We start from the raw sequence: 14081 nt of genomic DNA, 5'->3' as shown, positions 1-14081 counted from the left end.
GAAAAGACTAGTTGGCATTGCTTTTACTACGCCCGCACACCGCATTGGACAAACAGCTCTGTTGCCCTAGAACTGGGAAAGATTATCAAAGCTGTTAGAGGCTGGAACGACAGAGCAGCAGCTCAGGAGCCAAGGGGGCCAGCTAAGAACTTTGCTGCTGGCTCCCAGCTAGGTATAAGGCCGATGGCAAGTGAAAGTGATTGCCATCCAACTGCTGTTTGAAAAACACTTTACATTACGTGTTTGGAAAGTTCCCATCACTGCACGGATCCAAGAAAGCAGTCAGTATTTCTCATCAGAATCAGCTCACCCAGGCTGAGGGTCATCTCCCAGGGGAAGGGTAGGTCAAGGAGAAGCAAACTTTTTACAGATACAGCCTCACTTTTGCAAATAAAAAAACTTTAGCATTTTCCTTCTAGCAGATTTTTTTTTTCCAATACAAACTAAACTGATGCTAATGCTAAAGAAGGCATTGTGTTCAATCAAAATAAACTCTCTACTATGCTGAGCAGACTCTATAGCATGGAGAGCTAAATGAAAGCATCTGCTGCATGTGAAACATATAAGTTATACTTACTGAGTCTCCTCCTTCTTTACTGGAGGAGGTGAATGAGGGGGAAGGGGAGGAATAGGAAGAATCTTCCTCTCATTGGCTGAAGGCTTAATCAAAATAATTGTTTTCAGCCATGTCTAAATTTATCCTCCTATGTCATCCGCACCCTAGCTTGGATCGCAGATTTCAGAGGCAATCCCTGATGAATGGCAAATTACTGACTGCAGAAATCTTCTGCCAAATGATGCATCTGCTGTACGTTTGTAAATGTGAACTGATTTCTAGGTACTTTAGCAGCTCTAGCTAATTTCTCTAATGAAAATTCTATACTCTCATGCTGAAATAGCTCTAGCTTTGCATGTTCATGCTTCGCTGGAGGCACAGCTCACAGTACAAAACACAAGCATGCTGATTATGTGGTGATACATCTATTTTCCATGCAGTCATGTTGCTAATGTAGGACAGTAGATAGTTGGGATACATTTAACATTTGTGCCCCTCTCTCCAAACCAAAGCAGATAACGCTTTCATGGCTTCTAAAAATTCTTGCATTAGATGAAGCCATATTGGAAATGTCAAGTGTTTGTTCATTTTCATTCTGTAGGGAAGGAAAAATGATGACAATGCCATCTGCTAGATTATCTGAAATTCCACATTAGATGGTGGAATAAACCGTGAAACTATTCAAAGAACTGCTTTATCATTGCAAAGTGGGAGAACAGATAAGAATGCGGAAAGTATCTGCATTTCCTGTACGCAACTGGCAGAACATACTGTAATTAGAAAGGCAACATTTAATAATAAAAAGGAGAGTATGATTGATGTTAATGGTCTGAATGGTCTTTCTGTTAATGCATTTTTGTACTAGATTCACTCTATATAGCACGAATGGCTTTCTGAATATCAACCGTGCTGAGGTTATGGACCTGAAAAATATAATGGTAGCAAGATATTATTGAATTTTTTTTTTTATTATTTGAACTGAGCTTCAGATTGCTAAAATGGAGGAGGTACAATCCTCCAAAGCAGAAAACTCTCCCAGAGAAAGATTGCAGGAACTCAAAGTGCTGAGAAACAGAAGCATTATTTGTTATGATCTTGGTTGTTCTCCAGATAACCTCACACAATATGTAGCGCCCTAAGTTAAAAAAAAAAAAAAGAAAATTTCTTTGCTGAAAATTCTTTTAACGTTCTAGACCATTATTCTTAATCTTTGGCATGAAGAATATTATTTCTTCTGATTCAGAAAGAGGCACCTATCCATCCTTGGCATCATGGAGGTGCTAAAACTAGCCAGCACCTCTACTGGAGCACAAAGAGGGTAAGTGTCAGAGTGAAACGTCAGCTCACCACCAGCATTTACTGAGCATAGGAATGCAGTTCAGAGATGACACAGAGGAAGAAACTGAGCTCTGTGTGGCACAGGAAGCAAGGACAGAAAACCTCACTTTGTACACCTTTTATTGTTGCTGCCACCCGACCATTGTCAACCCCAAATGCAATCTGAAGTAGCTTTATATCCACCACAGCTCTGGCAGTCAGTCAGTGATAGGCAGGATCAGTTATGTTTCTGGGTCAGGATGTGTCATTGTTCTACAACAATCTCTTTTCATCCTATCTCATCCTATATTCCCTATAAGGGATTTTTCACCTGCTTCACTAGAATTCTAGAATTAACATTTAGCTCATCTGTGCTAACAAAAAAATATATAACCTTTCTGGCAGAAGCATCAAGGATGTGACCCAAAGAATATGTTAGAGAGACACTGTGTAATTATTCAGGCTCACACAGAGAGAAAAGTATTTTTGGCCCAAAATTCAACATACTTTTGTTGTTGTTGTCTGCAGTGAACGAGACAAGTCCACAGCATCAAGCATTTGGTCCTAAATAAGAATCTTGTACCTTAGGGTATGCTCTCTGTCCTAACCTGCTCAACTTTTGCCTGTGCTGCCAGTACTCCTAATGCAAGCACACAGCACTGCCCTTGTCACGCTGTCTCTCATATATGCCAGTGTGAGACTTACTGGGATTTCTTGCTCTGTCCTGGGTTGGGAACATTATCACCATCTGAGAGCCTTACACAGCCAGGTAACGGTCTCTCTTGGACAACATTTTTCTAGTCACTCTGAGATCACTAGATCAGAAGAGTATGAATGAAACAAGAACATCTATCAGGCAGCAGTGATGGGGAAAGCACAGTCAGAGCCGCTATGACTTCCTTGATAAAATTGCTCCCTGAAATACTTCATTAGCACATAGAATGTTCTAATTAGTAGTTAAAGCCAGCTAGGAGTACATGTCAAATACCAGCCTAGTTTTCAGATGACTGAGGACCAATTGGACCAATTCCAACATAATTCATGAGAACACAGAATGTTTGTGTGGTTATGAAGCATATTAACTAATCAAAAATGTTTTTAAATGGTTATTTTTCACCTAAATATATTCAAGAAAAAATGTGTAAACTGAGGCCATTTGGCAACAAGTCTGAATGCAGCTAAAAACATTCAAGTAACTGGCAAAAATAACATGCAAGAAGCAGCTGTTTTACACACAATTTCTTCTTTATTAGCTAGAAGTGGGAAAATTTTCTGTCAAAGACTCAACTCCTCAGGTAAACAAAGAAATGCTCTGAAAATTGCACTAAAATTTAAATCAAAGTAGCATTGAATCCCATTTGATTTTGTTTGATTTCTGAGACATAATCATTAAAAATGAGAAGTGCCTTCTCCATGATTGGTGTTTACATTACAGTAACACTTAGGCTTGGAAGGATTCACAGCCTCATTGTGCTGGTATTCTATGCACACATAACAAAAAGCTCCTGCTCTACTGAGTTTCTACTCCTGGTTGACAAGCAGCAGCTGAAATATGTAAAATAAATTAAATTACTTACACATTTCATGTGAACATAGTACTGGGAATTAGGAACTTTTGCCTTAGTCTTGGCTTTGGAATGGATTATTTCTCTATGGAACTGCAAAGTGAGTAAAACATTTTCTTACCCTAGATCCCTGCTAACTGAATTAAATATCAAAAGCCTGTAAAATACTCCAAAGAGGAGCAGAGTAAAATTACCGAGAAAGATTAAGAAAATTTTTTTAAACATTACTGAAACAGCATCATGTCTAAAATCCAAGCACTAGTATCTCTATCTTCTATTGTTCTTCAGCTGATTTCAAACTGTCTCACAAATGAAATATGCTGTCATTTCCATACCTGCAGCAGGGAAGGAAATTATACACAGTCACTTCAAAAACCTGTGATAGATCATGGAATCGGTCCTCAGCCATCTGAAAACTAGGCTGGTATTTCACAACTGTTCCCTGCTGGCTTTAAATACTGCTAAAAGGACACGAGTAGTTTGATACTCCAAGAAATTCATCATATGCTTATCAACTTAGGTAAAGCTGTATTTTTTTTTCTATTTTAAAAACCCTATTTATCTTGTCATGTATTTCTCTGATAGTCTATGGAAACCCCCCCCCCCAAAAAAAAAAAAAAAAAGTGGGGAGCTAACTATGCAGTCTCTTTTGAGTCCTTCTACAGCTCCTACAGTTATAGTACTTAAGTCCCTCCCAGTGTGATGTTGCCAAGTCCCTGATTAGGGCAATACGCTAATGGACATAGGAAAAAGCCATGCTGGGAGGCAGTGTCATGCCCAAACTCAGAGTGAGTTTAGCCACCCTGCAGAGCGAGCGTGATAACAGGTACTGGTTTGAACTATCCATACAACATATTGCAGCATTGCTGGTTTGCTGAAAGCTCAGCTGATTTATCCAGAAGTTTTACCAGAGCTTAAGTGGCCTGCTCTTCAACCTCTCGGCTGCCAGTTCATAAATGGATTGTGTCCAGCTTGTCATACGGGCTGTGTGATCTTGTGTCCAGCTGCAACATACTATGCATACAACCCTTTGGACCTCTGAATTCTCTAGGCTGTAAATATGGGTCATCTGTGATTTTGAGAACTCCTAAGTGCTTACAATCTCCAACAAATCTTGTGGGAACTCCAAGTGCTTGGCACATCGCTGGACAGAGCTTTATGTTTTTAAAATAAAGCTAACTGTAAGATTCTTCCACTTGGTAATTTCACACAAAGCCTTGAATTCCTTTCAATAGCCCTGCCACTAAGAATGTTTCTATAATTATTTCTGTAATAAAGTGTTTACAAGCTGTAACGAAGCTTATCCCCCTACGTGTCAAGGTTCAAGGCTGTAGTCCAACCAAAGTCATGATGCTAAGCAAGCAGGCATGAGGAAAAACTAGGAATACAGTTTAAACTGTAAAGCTTCTTTAACAATAGCATTACAGCTGCGTCAGGCATGCCTGAACAGCCCCTTGGAAGAGCAGAAGGCCACATTCAACCTCCTTTCATCTACAAATAGCCTCACAGGTCTCAACCATGAGGTAAGGCCAGGAAATGGGAACTCCCATTTGGGAGTTCCAAGAAAGATGCTCATGGCAGAAAGTATTTCTTTACATAAGTAAATTTGACTGGCACTTGTTCATATGCATTACAACCTTATTGTAGCTGGTCCTTCTGCCAGCTAACACAGGACCTATCAAAGAGCAAGGCCTGAAGAGACACAAGGTGCGAAAAAGGCTCTCTCTCCTCCTGCCCTCTTCTAAATGAGAAATAAATATTAGCCCATGGACATCTTGCTCTATTGTCTTCTCTTCAAGTTTAATCTGAACCATTCTTCTAATGTGAACAGAGGAGTGGTTAGGACCTCTACTGGCAGCAAGTTCACACATGTAATTCTGGAAACTATATTCCTTTTACTTATATTACCCTTTCCCTTAAGGAGCAACAATGAATGTTCCCATCTGTCAAGATCATGCAGAAGTATATTCAAAAATAAAGTCATTTTAACTTCCTCCAAGATGTGTCAGAGAATATAAAGGACTAAATAATTTACATTTCCCTATGGCCATCTCAAACTCCCATCAGAAAAACAGCACAAAATCTCATCTCTGAAAAGACCTGACTGTCCCATTCTTCCATAGCTGGTAAGTACAGTGGACAAAGGTGGAAGCCCCTGCTAAACAACCAGACCGGGTCGCTGTATGGACATTTAAATGCAAAGAAGTTCTCTACAGCATTTTGTTAGTCCTGCTGTGTTCAGTACAGAGCGAGTGTCTCCTGGTTCTGTGCACAGGTGCAGTAACATGGCTGAGAAACCTGCTGAAGCAGACAACAGGTTATTAAAGCAGGATTAGTGTATGTCATGTTTAACTGCTCTTGCTGCATGCACAGAACTACTGGGAGAATTATCAGGATGTAAAGTTCCTGACTTGCATTTATCTGTGCCCAAAGCGTGCCAAAGCACACACTTCCAGTAACATTTATTACTCTGAGAACACAAAGAGCAAGCAAGCAGAATGCCTGTAGAAAGGAAGTTGTTTGTGGCAAAGACTTTTAAGGCTTAGATTCTTTGCTTTGCCTGCTAAGGCAAATCCTCAGGATGCATCTGCGACATCCAGGGCTGTGGCAGAGGCAGTAGCAGCCTTAGTTCCTCTAGCTTGTTAACCACAACCAAGGGGACCATAAATCAGTTGAACTCAACCTAAGCACGAAGGACTCTGCCAACAAATCCTCCCATTTTCCTACTCTGGTACCATGTGGGAAGATGAAGAGGAGGCCAGAAATACAGGCCCTGTGCCAGCTAACAGTTGCCTTTGATAGAAAAACATTTTCTTGGGAACTTCCATGCTATTCTGAATCCTGTGTGCTGGACTGGTGGTACAAACAGGAACCTTGGCCTTCTGTTTCTGCAAGCTAAATTTAACTACATCATCTCTAATTGCTTTAGTTTATTTTTAAGCCTTTCTTGAATCGAGGCAGCAGGTTCATTAAGTACAAGAGATTTTAATCTTGCTCCAGGAACTCATTAAATACCTCACTGTGCAAAAAGGGAGGAATTCAGGGGCCATCTGCTGGCTGTTTGGCACATCACTGCTGGCCACAACCCCAAACAGAGTCAGACCAAGAGAGTGAGAAGACCTGGAGTGAAGGACAAGCCAAATTCAGTTCTGATGCCAGAAAAAGGCTGAGTATGAAATATTTTGCAATCTTTAAAATTTATTGTTTTAAGCTATAATAAAATAGTAAGGGCTAAATGCTGGTATCTGTTACCTTCACAGAGGTGCAAATGTAGTAACTGTCGTGGTCCAGCATAAATGAAAACAACACTTGGTCACAAGGAGATTTAACATTGCAAGATTAGTTTCAGAGTAACACAAATATAAGAAAGTTCAGTTACTGTGTGATGAGATCATTGTAACTGAAATAAGATACAAGTTTTCCTTGATTTCTGCAAATATGTATATGGCACCACTCTGTTGGAGAAAAACTGGCATTTCTGTGCAGAACCAGCATAAAAACTATTCCTTTCATAACTGGTGGATAGGGTCCTGGTATTGTCTTTCTACTGAGACATAAATTTCACCTTCATTTCCTCTTTGGTCAGCATGGCCCTGCTCTGAAGCAAGTGTATAAAATTAGATAGCTTTATCTGTTTAATTTCATAACCTGCAGAAATCATAATTATTTTTCATTTATGCCTCTTCCAAAGTGATAGAAACAGAAAACTTGTAAATATTGCTTAGGACATAATCTAAGCACATTCACATAAGCAGATACACGACAGAGTTGGTGAGATGCCAAAGTAGTATGGTCCAGCTGGTAAATTGTTAGGTTGGGACCCTGGAACCCGCAGTCAATTTCCTTCAGCAACTCTTTGTGCTCAGGTGAGATGCAAGAAAAAGGCAATTTCCAGTGTTGTCGTCACACTACTGCATTAAAAAGATCAAGACTCTTCTACAATAGTAATGAAAATCACAGACACCTATTTTAGTAAGACAGGTGAAGAATCAAAACAATTCACTGAAAACTGTGCAGATCAAGGCATCTTCTACATAAAAGAAACCACATAGGACCAGTAATTGAACTAAAAATATTTCTAGTGATTTTGGAAATCAACCTCTACTTTCAGTCATACTGTGCTGGCCCAGGGTAACTGTCACAGTATCCAATCATACAATAAATACTTCAGCACTGCTCCCAGGATTTTTTTCAGAGATTTTCCTGTGAAAGTCACATCAGATCCAATGAAGAATAAGGCAGCAAAAGGTCAAGGAAGGTTTTGACCATAGTACTTTTAAGTTTAGCTTTGTGGGAATGCACGCAGAAAATCTTCTGGTCTAAGAATTTTACCTGACATCAGTGAGCTGAATCAAGGATATATTAATATAAAAAACCACAACCCTGCCAATTTTGACAGAAAGGCTATAGAGTCTTACATCTGCAGGTTGGAAAGCAATTGTCTGCATAATATATTTGTTAAGCTAGAATGACTCGGTTGCATGCCCGACTGTTTTTGTTTAGTAAGCCAGCTGTAAAGCTAAGCTGCAATAAGACGATGATCATAGTAATATAATTACTAGCACAAGGTTAGCCAAAGTGAATGTGTAGCCAAGAAAAATTAGAGTCTCAGTATGAGTCAATGCATTCATTTTCCAAACAGTTTGACTGTACAAGGTAGATAAAACAGTGTTTAAAAGGTACTGGTAACAAGGTGGTTCTTAATAGCTTTCAAACTGCACAATCTTGTGTTCTGCCATATCATGATAAAGCAATAAAGGTAAACAAAGAATCAAGCTGAAGCCCCATTGGAAAACAACGTTTTTGTCCTAATAATAAAAGTTTCATAGAGCTAACTGACATTTGCTGTCTGTTAAATTAAATCTATAGCTGGATGTAAAGTATCAGGGCCCCCTGCAGTGGTTTAGTTGCCTGGGTTCAAGGCCAATTCAGACACAGCACAGCCTCTTGCTCCTTTGCTTGGGAGCTGCATTTAAGCTGAGACACTTGCCCTTGATCCTTTACCAAGCCACACTGCAGCTACACCTGTGCATGGCCACATTCTTCATCACTACAGCCTTACTGCATCATCACTGCCTGTTGGCTGACCCTGCTTACCGTCACTGGACCCAATCCTGACCCTGACTTGACTTTCTCACCTTGATCTTGGACCTACCTCACCACCAGAGACTTGGTAACTGGTTACCCTCACTGGACCTGCTCTGTTTTTCTTGCCTGGGCACTGTGGGACTGCACTCCTTGCTGGTGAGGTACCTTGCTGGCACCTTTAGCTCTTGGCTCATCTTCCTCTACACAGTAGCTTGTGCTGCTCCTTGACACAAAAATCAGTTGTGAGCCCAGCAAAAGTAGCAACTATTATCTGGATCTAATGTCAATGTAATACAGAAATAAACATCAGTACTAAGTCATTCTATCATACCAAACAACATCAATTAAATGACAGGTCAAACCCATTTCATTTTACATCTTTCATTTAACTGTTTTATATGCTGTACAGCATTCCTTCTCCATCTCCCTTGTCAACAATGCTCTGCTCAAATACTGAAACAAAACCTGCACATGTTACTTTAAGCTATTAATTCAACCTGACCTTACAACATGGATTACATCACCACTCAGCTGGCTTTCAGCAGAGCTGCAGTTCCTTAAATCAGCTCTGAACTAGATCCAAAGGTTAAAATGTGGCTAAAGGGCCCATTTTCAGGAGAAATCTACTTATGCCAGTCTTAAGTTTCACTGAAAGTTTAGGTAGGAAGGGTGAACAGAGGGGTGAAGGTGGGAGAAGTCAGGCTCTTCCATGCATTTTTGAAAATAAGAGTTGGTTCAGATTGCAAAAAGTGTCTAGAAATCTGAATGACAGGCAGAATTCATAGAATGAGCCCACTGATTTCCATGGGAACTTGGTACTTGCTTGTCTTGAAAATACCATTGGCTATCAGCCCCTTCTTTAGATGCTGAAATACCTCTGAAAGTTAGTTTTTAGCATCTTAAGTTACCTGTGCAGTTTTGCAAGTGTTCTTCCCAAACCTGAATCTCATTTATATTAGTGCATCCCACGGAGCAAGGCTGCTTACAGAATTTGACTGAACTAGGTTAAGAAAGAGACAGTAATATTAAATCTGAATTTCACTGCTTTCAAATTTTAGACAAGAACTCTAATGTAACTATAATGCAGCTTTTAAAATTTTTACAATTCTTTCCAAGCACCTCAGCTACAGTAACTACAGGGTTTCTAAACTTCCCCTCTGATTATTATTCAATTCAATTATTTATGTACATTAAAAATGGTCAGAGGAATTCTGGAAACCATGACAAGCGTTCCAGATCTTGACATCTATCATTGCCAAAACAAAGAACTTTGAAAACAAGTTTCAAAGCATTCTACTCTGTCAAACATTGTGGTTTGTTCTTTCAATATACATGTTTATATATAGATATTAGATATTTTCACTGAGCGACACAGCTGCCAAATTACACTCCTTTAGTTTTAAATGTCAAAACATTCGAGTTTTTCTGCCTTCCTATGTGCAGAAGAAAAAAGAAAGGAAAGGAAACCTGTTCTAATTCAAAGACAAAAACTGGTGCTGTCAGAATGAATTTCAAGTAATCTTATAAATGGCTTGCATTTGATGGATGATGCTGATCCGTTTTTCATTCTTAATTTTAATGAGTATTTCTGAAGAACTAAGAGCAAAGTTGCAGTACGAAGAAGCAGTAATAAAAGATTACGGGTTACACTGATTTTGTTACTATCAATAGCACCTTGGAAATTTGGGCAGGTTTCCCCCAAGCAGCCTGTCAGTCAGTTTAGGTGCCAGTTACCCCTGGCAGTTTCTACAAGCCTCAGAACTCGAGTAAATTCTGAGCTGGTTTGCTTGCAGCAGTGACCACACCACATTGGCTAGCTGGGTGTATTTACACAGTGATTTGGTGACAGCAGGACTACACTGCAGATACACCCTGAGCTGTACTTGAGAGAAACCACATTACCAGGCCTTCATCTTCATTACATTGGCTTCATCGCAGCAAGTATGGGAAATGACCAGGATACAACACAATCCAGCAATCACTTAGTGCACTGCAAGGAATGAGATAGCAAAGCTCAAGTATATTTCTGACGAGAAAGTGTCTGCATTTTAATAAGGGCTAACCGGAATCTGGTAGCACCTCCTGGCAGACTGAGAAAGAAGCAAGTCTGAAGACTAGATTCACAACCTTTACACCAGGGACTGAAGGAGCTAAGGGAACAGCTCTGTGCAGTCTATTCCAAAGCAGGCTGATAGAGGGGAAATTCATCCATCCGTCTGTTAGTCCTGTACTTCTTTACAGTAATTAATCCAATGTGGGGAAAAGTGAGCTTTTAATCTGCAGAAATATGGCATTCAATTCATTACAAAACAAGCATATCCAAATGGTCCATTCCCAAGGTTAGGGCTGTAAGGTCTATCAACTTTTGTACTGATGAGAGCTTTTTTATTGTTACTGGCCCAGAAAAATCATCACAGAGTAATCATAGACAAGTTCTAGAGTTTCTTATCTCCTCTTACCTTCTCAGCTGGCGTTGCACCCTCTAAAATCAGTGCAAGACTGAATTAGGACTACATACACAAATCATCTCAGAAGGAAAAACTACCCTGTCCTCTGAGCCATATTTTAGATTTGGGGAAAAATCAGGATTAATTTCATACTCCTGTAATCAGAGCTTCAGCCAAAAGCGAGATCTGTTATTAAAATCACAATCCTCAACAACTACTTATTCACACACACCCACAAAACTGAAATATAAAGTTTCGAGGGGCAAACAACCAGACAGGACTCAGAATAGGCTTTGCTTTAGAAGTACAACAGTAAAAGTGTTCCACTTTTTCTAAAGTTATAAAAAAAAAAAAAACGTCTGGCTCCAGAGAAGTAAGTGACACTGAGCCCTCCAACTTAAGTTCGGATGCATGGGGTCATGACAGGAATCAAGTCTGGTGGGCAGCTGTACAGGGAACCCTCCCCTTACAGGGAAGGAGAGAAAAACATAATTAATGTGGGAGAAGAGCTGTAGGACTGCTCATCTATCCAGGTAATGCTGCTCCACAACAGATTTTAAATAATGCAATAAAAATGACTTCTCTCTTCTACAACCACATCCATGTTTGGCCAGGAAGCCATTCCAAATTGGACAGTCCTATGCTGAACTACTAACCATGTGGAACAAAACCGGTGTTTTCTCTGCCATGGGCTGCTTTCCAGTAACTGACTGATGAGGCTGCAATCTCTCCAGCTGCTCCTGGAATCTGTGTCTCCTGTGTTTCTCTTTCATCTGTTCTTCCTTTTGAGATAGTTCTATCTTACTTTCTTCTGTCCTGAAAAATACACACATTCTTTTTTTGCTTTGACTTTTTACTTGGGAGAAAAGACATCCTTGTTCATCTGTTTGCATTTCTTATTCTCATGTTTATACCATACACTTGAGGGTGGATCGTGACGTGAAAGGCTAAAATAGATTTAGAAAGCACTTATGGTGTTTGTGGGGGACACAGGAACTTGTCATTGGGTGAGATCATCTCTCTCTGAAATAACAAAGAAGAGGAGCAGACCTCAAATTTCTGATAAGTGGTGACAATCTGTTTGGAGACCGAAAAATGCCATTTAGCAGAGACTTGTTTGAGATTTCATTCCCCGTCTCCACACCAAAATACTCAGCCTTCCAGCCATTTCCTTTCCTATCTGCTATTATAGCGGCAAGTTTCCCCTGAAGCAAGACCTTCCATCTTTCTATATTTTGAGCAAGATTTCATCTGCCATTTCCACAGCAAACATGAAGTTCAATTTCTTCACAATCCTTCAAGCCCCAGGTGACTCCACAATTAGAATAGCAAGAAAGAAAACTGAAATATGTTAAAAATCAATGTGAGCTATTATTCAGCAACAACAATAACTCAGATTCTTGCCAAGCTGCAGTCTGCCATCTATGCAGCAGGCTAACAGGTAGACAAAATGGAGTTTTTATAGAACTGATGGAAGCAGTGAGTTTTAGTATCAGGAGCTTCTTGAAGGAATAACCCATAACCAACCATCTGCCATTTAAAATGAGTACATGCCAGCTAAAATGTTTAAGTGATAGGGTAGACAACTGAAAAAGTAATAGTCTCTGAGCAGGCAGATTCTCGTTTTTTCCAAGGGCTCATACATCAAAGTCAAAATGTTAAATTTCACCCTGAAAATAGTAGGCAGAATGTAGCTTTTGAAAAGTCAGAATAATGGAGATCTCCCAAATAGCTGGGCAGGTGCATAAGGTGGCCATCTGATTTCACTTTAAAATTAGATCTTACACAGAATACACTTCATTAAGCCCAAGGAGGCAGAAGCCCAAGTAACTGGAGAAAACTCTCCACTTTCCTCAATTGTTACCATTGTTATTTCTCTCTTCTAGCTTTCCAAGGAACTCCTGTGGTAAAAACAGGTCCTCATGGTTATACTTTGCCCCACTGAGCTCTTGCTCTTTTCTCAATGACAGAGTGAAAATTGCTTTGTTCAGGGGAAATAAAAAAGAAGTTACAGGAATGAATTAGATTATAACTCTCCCAATATTGGTGCAGGGAGACAGACCCTTCCTGACTTATCTTCTATGATGCTATGCATAGTAAATTTCAGTTTTGTTCTTCATAAAGGTGATCAATACTGTTACCGTCCTACCTATAATCAAGACTAAAGAAAACATCTAAATTTACCATGTCAGAAGTGCCACAGTAAGCCATGTCTAATCCTAGGCCAATTCTCTGATCTATTGAGTCTGGCAGCCTCTAAAATGTTAAGCAACAGCTGCCAAGTTTGGCCATCTTTCTAGGTAAGAAAACCAGACGCATCCTTTTGCTCCAACTTACATACCAGATAAGCCATGTTCTTTAGTCTTACACAATTATCTAATTACAATTAGATAAGCCCTAATCAAAACCACTGGTGACTTTTCTTGTGTAATACCTTGGCAATTCTGTTGCGGGTAGAGGGGACTCTGGAACGTTTCCTGAATGTTGAATGTTCTCAGCTTCTACTTCGCTTTTTCTTTCTGTGTCAGCTCCATTGCTCCCCTGACTTGACAAGGGGACATCTCTTTTCTCTGGTTGCAGTCTCAGTTTCCTGGAAATCACCTTCGTTGTCTCTTCTCTCAGTTTACGATACTGTTTTTGACTGAGTTTAGAGGCACCCATCTCTTCCAGACTTTCTGGATCTTGTTTTGTGCCTCTGAGTCTTTCAGCTGGGGTAGGTGCATCATGAAGAAGCTCTGAGGCTTCTTTACGGGCTGTACGGAGTTGTTGCAGTAGCAAGCTTTTCCCTGAGCAACTCCTCCTGCAGAGGAATAAAAAAAAAAAAAAAGATTAAATCAAGATAAAGCATTACATGAATAAATTTATGCTCTGAACAACTTCTCATGAGTAACAGCTCAAAACAAAGACTGGACATCTACACAGATTAATAGCTGTTGCTAAAAGCAGCACCAGCATACAGGTAACACCACAGTGACAGAATGTGAATCCAGTCTTACTAGGTATTTCTTACCTCTCCTGGATTTCAGGCAGAAGAGACAACTAACTACTAGAAGAGCCCTGAATAAATGTAACGTTGGCATGGAAATAAGGGCTGCAAATTTTTGTCTT

The 14081-nt window shown here is 39.9% G+C and overlaps 1 protein-coding gene across 14 annotated transcripts in view; it reads right to left on the bottom strand.

Annotated features, from left to right (window-relative positions):
- The window catches only part of DNAAF8 (dynein axonemal assembly factor 8), a 102978-nt gene that overhangs the window by 75276 nt on the left and 13621 nt on the right, over positions 1-14081 (bottom strand). For all 14 annotated transcript variants that reach the window (XR_014698326.1, XR_014698327.1, XM_084537227.1 and 11 more), the window contains exons 8-9: positions 13408-13773; positions 11630-11789 (exon numbers count right to left, since the gene is read on the bottom strand). Coding sequence is in view for 12 of the 14 variants with exons in the window: in XM_084537227.1 (XP_084393353.1) it covers positions 11630-11789; positions 13408-13773 (526 nt within the window). In the remaining 2 variants the exon portion in view is untranslated. The remainder of the gene's footprint in view (positions 1-11629; positions 11790-13407; positions 13774-14081) is intronic.

Source organism: Aythya ferina (assembly GCF_964211825.1).
Source record: "Aythya ferina genome assembly, chromosome: 15".
NCBI lineage: Eukaryota > Metazoa > Chordata > Aves > Anseriformes > Anatidae > Aythya > Aythya ferina.
The sequence above is the reverse complement of the archived record's forward strand: the minus strand, read 5'-3'. Positions and strand labels throughout refer to the sequence as shown.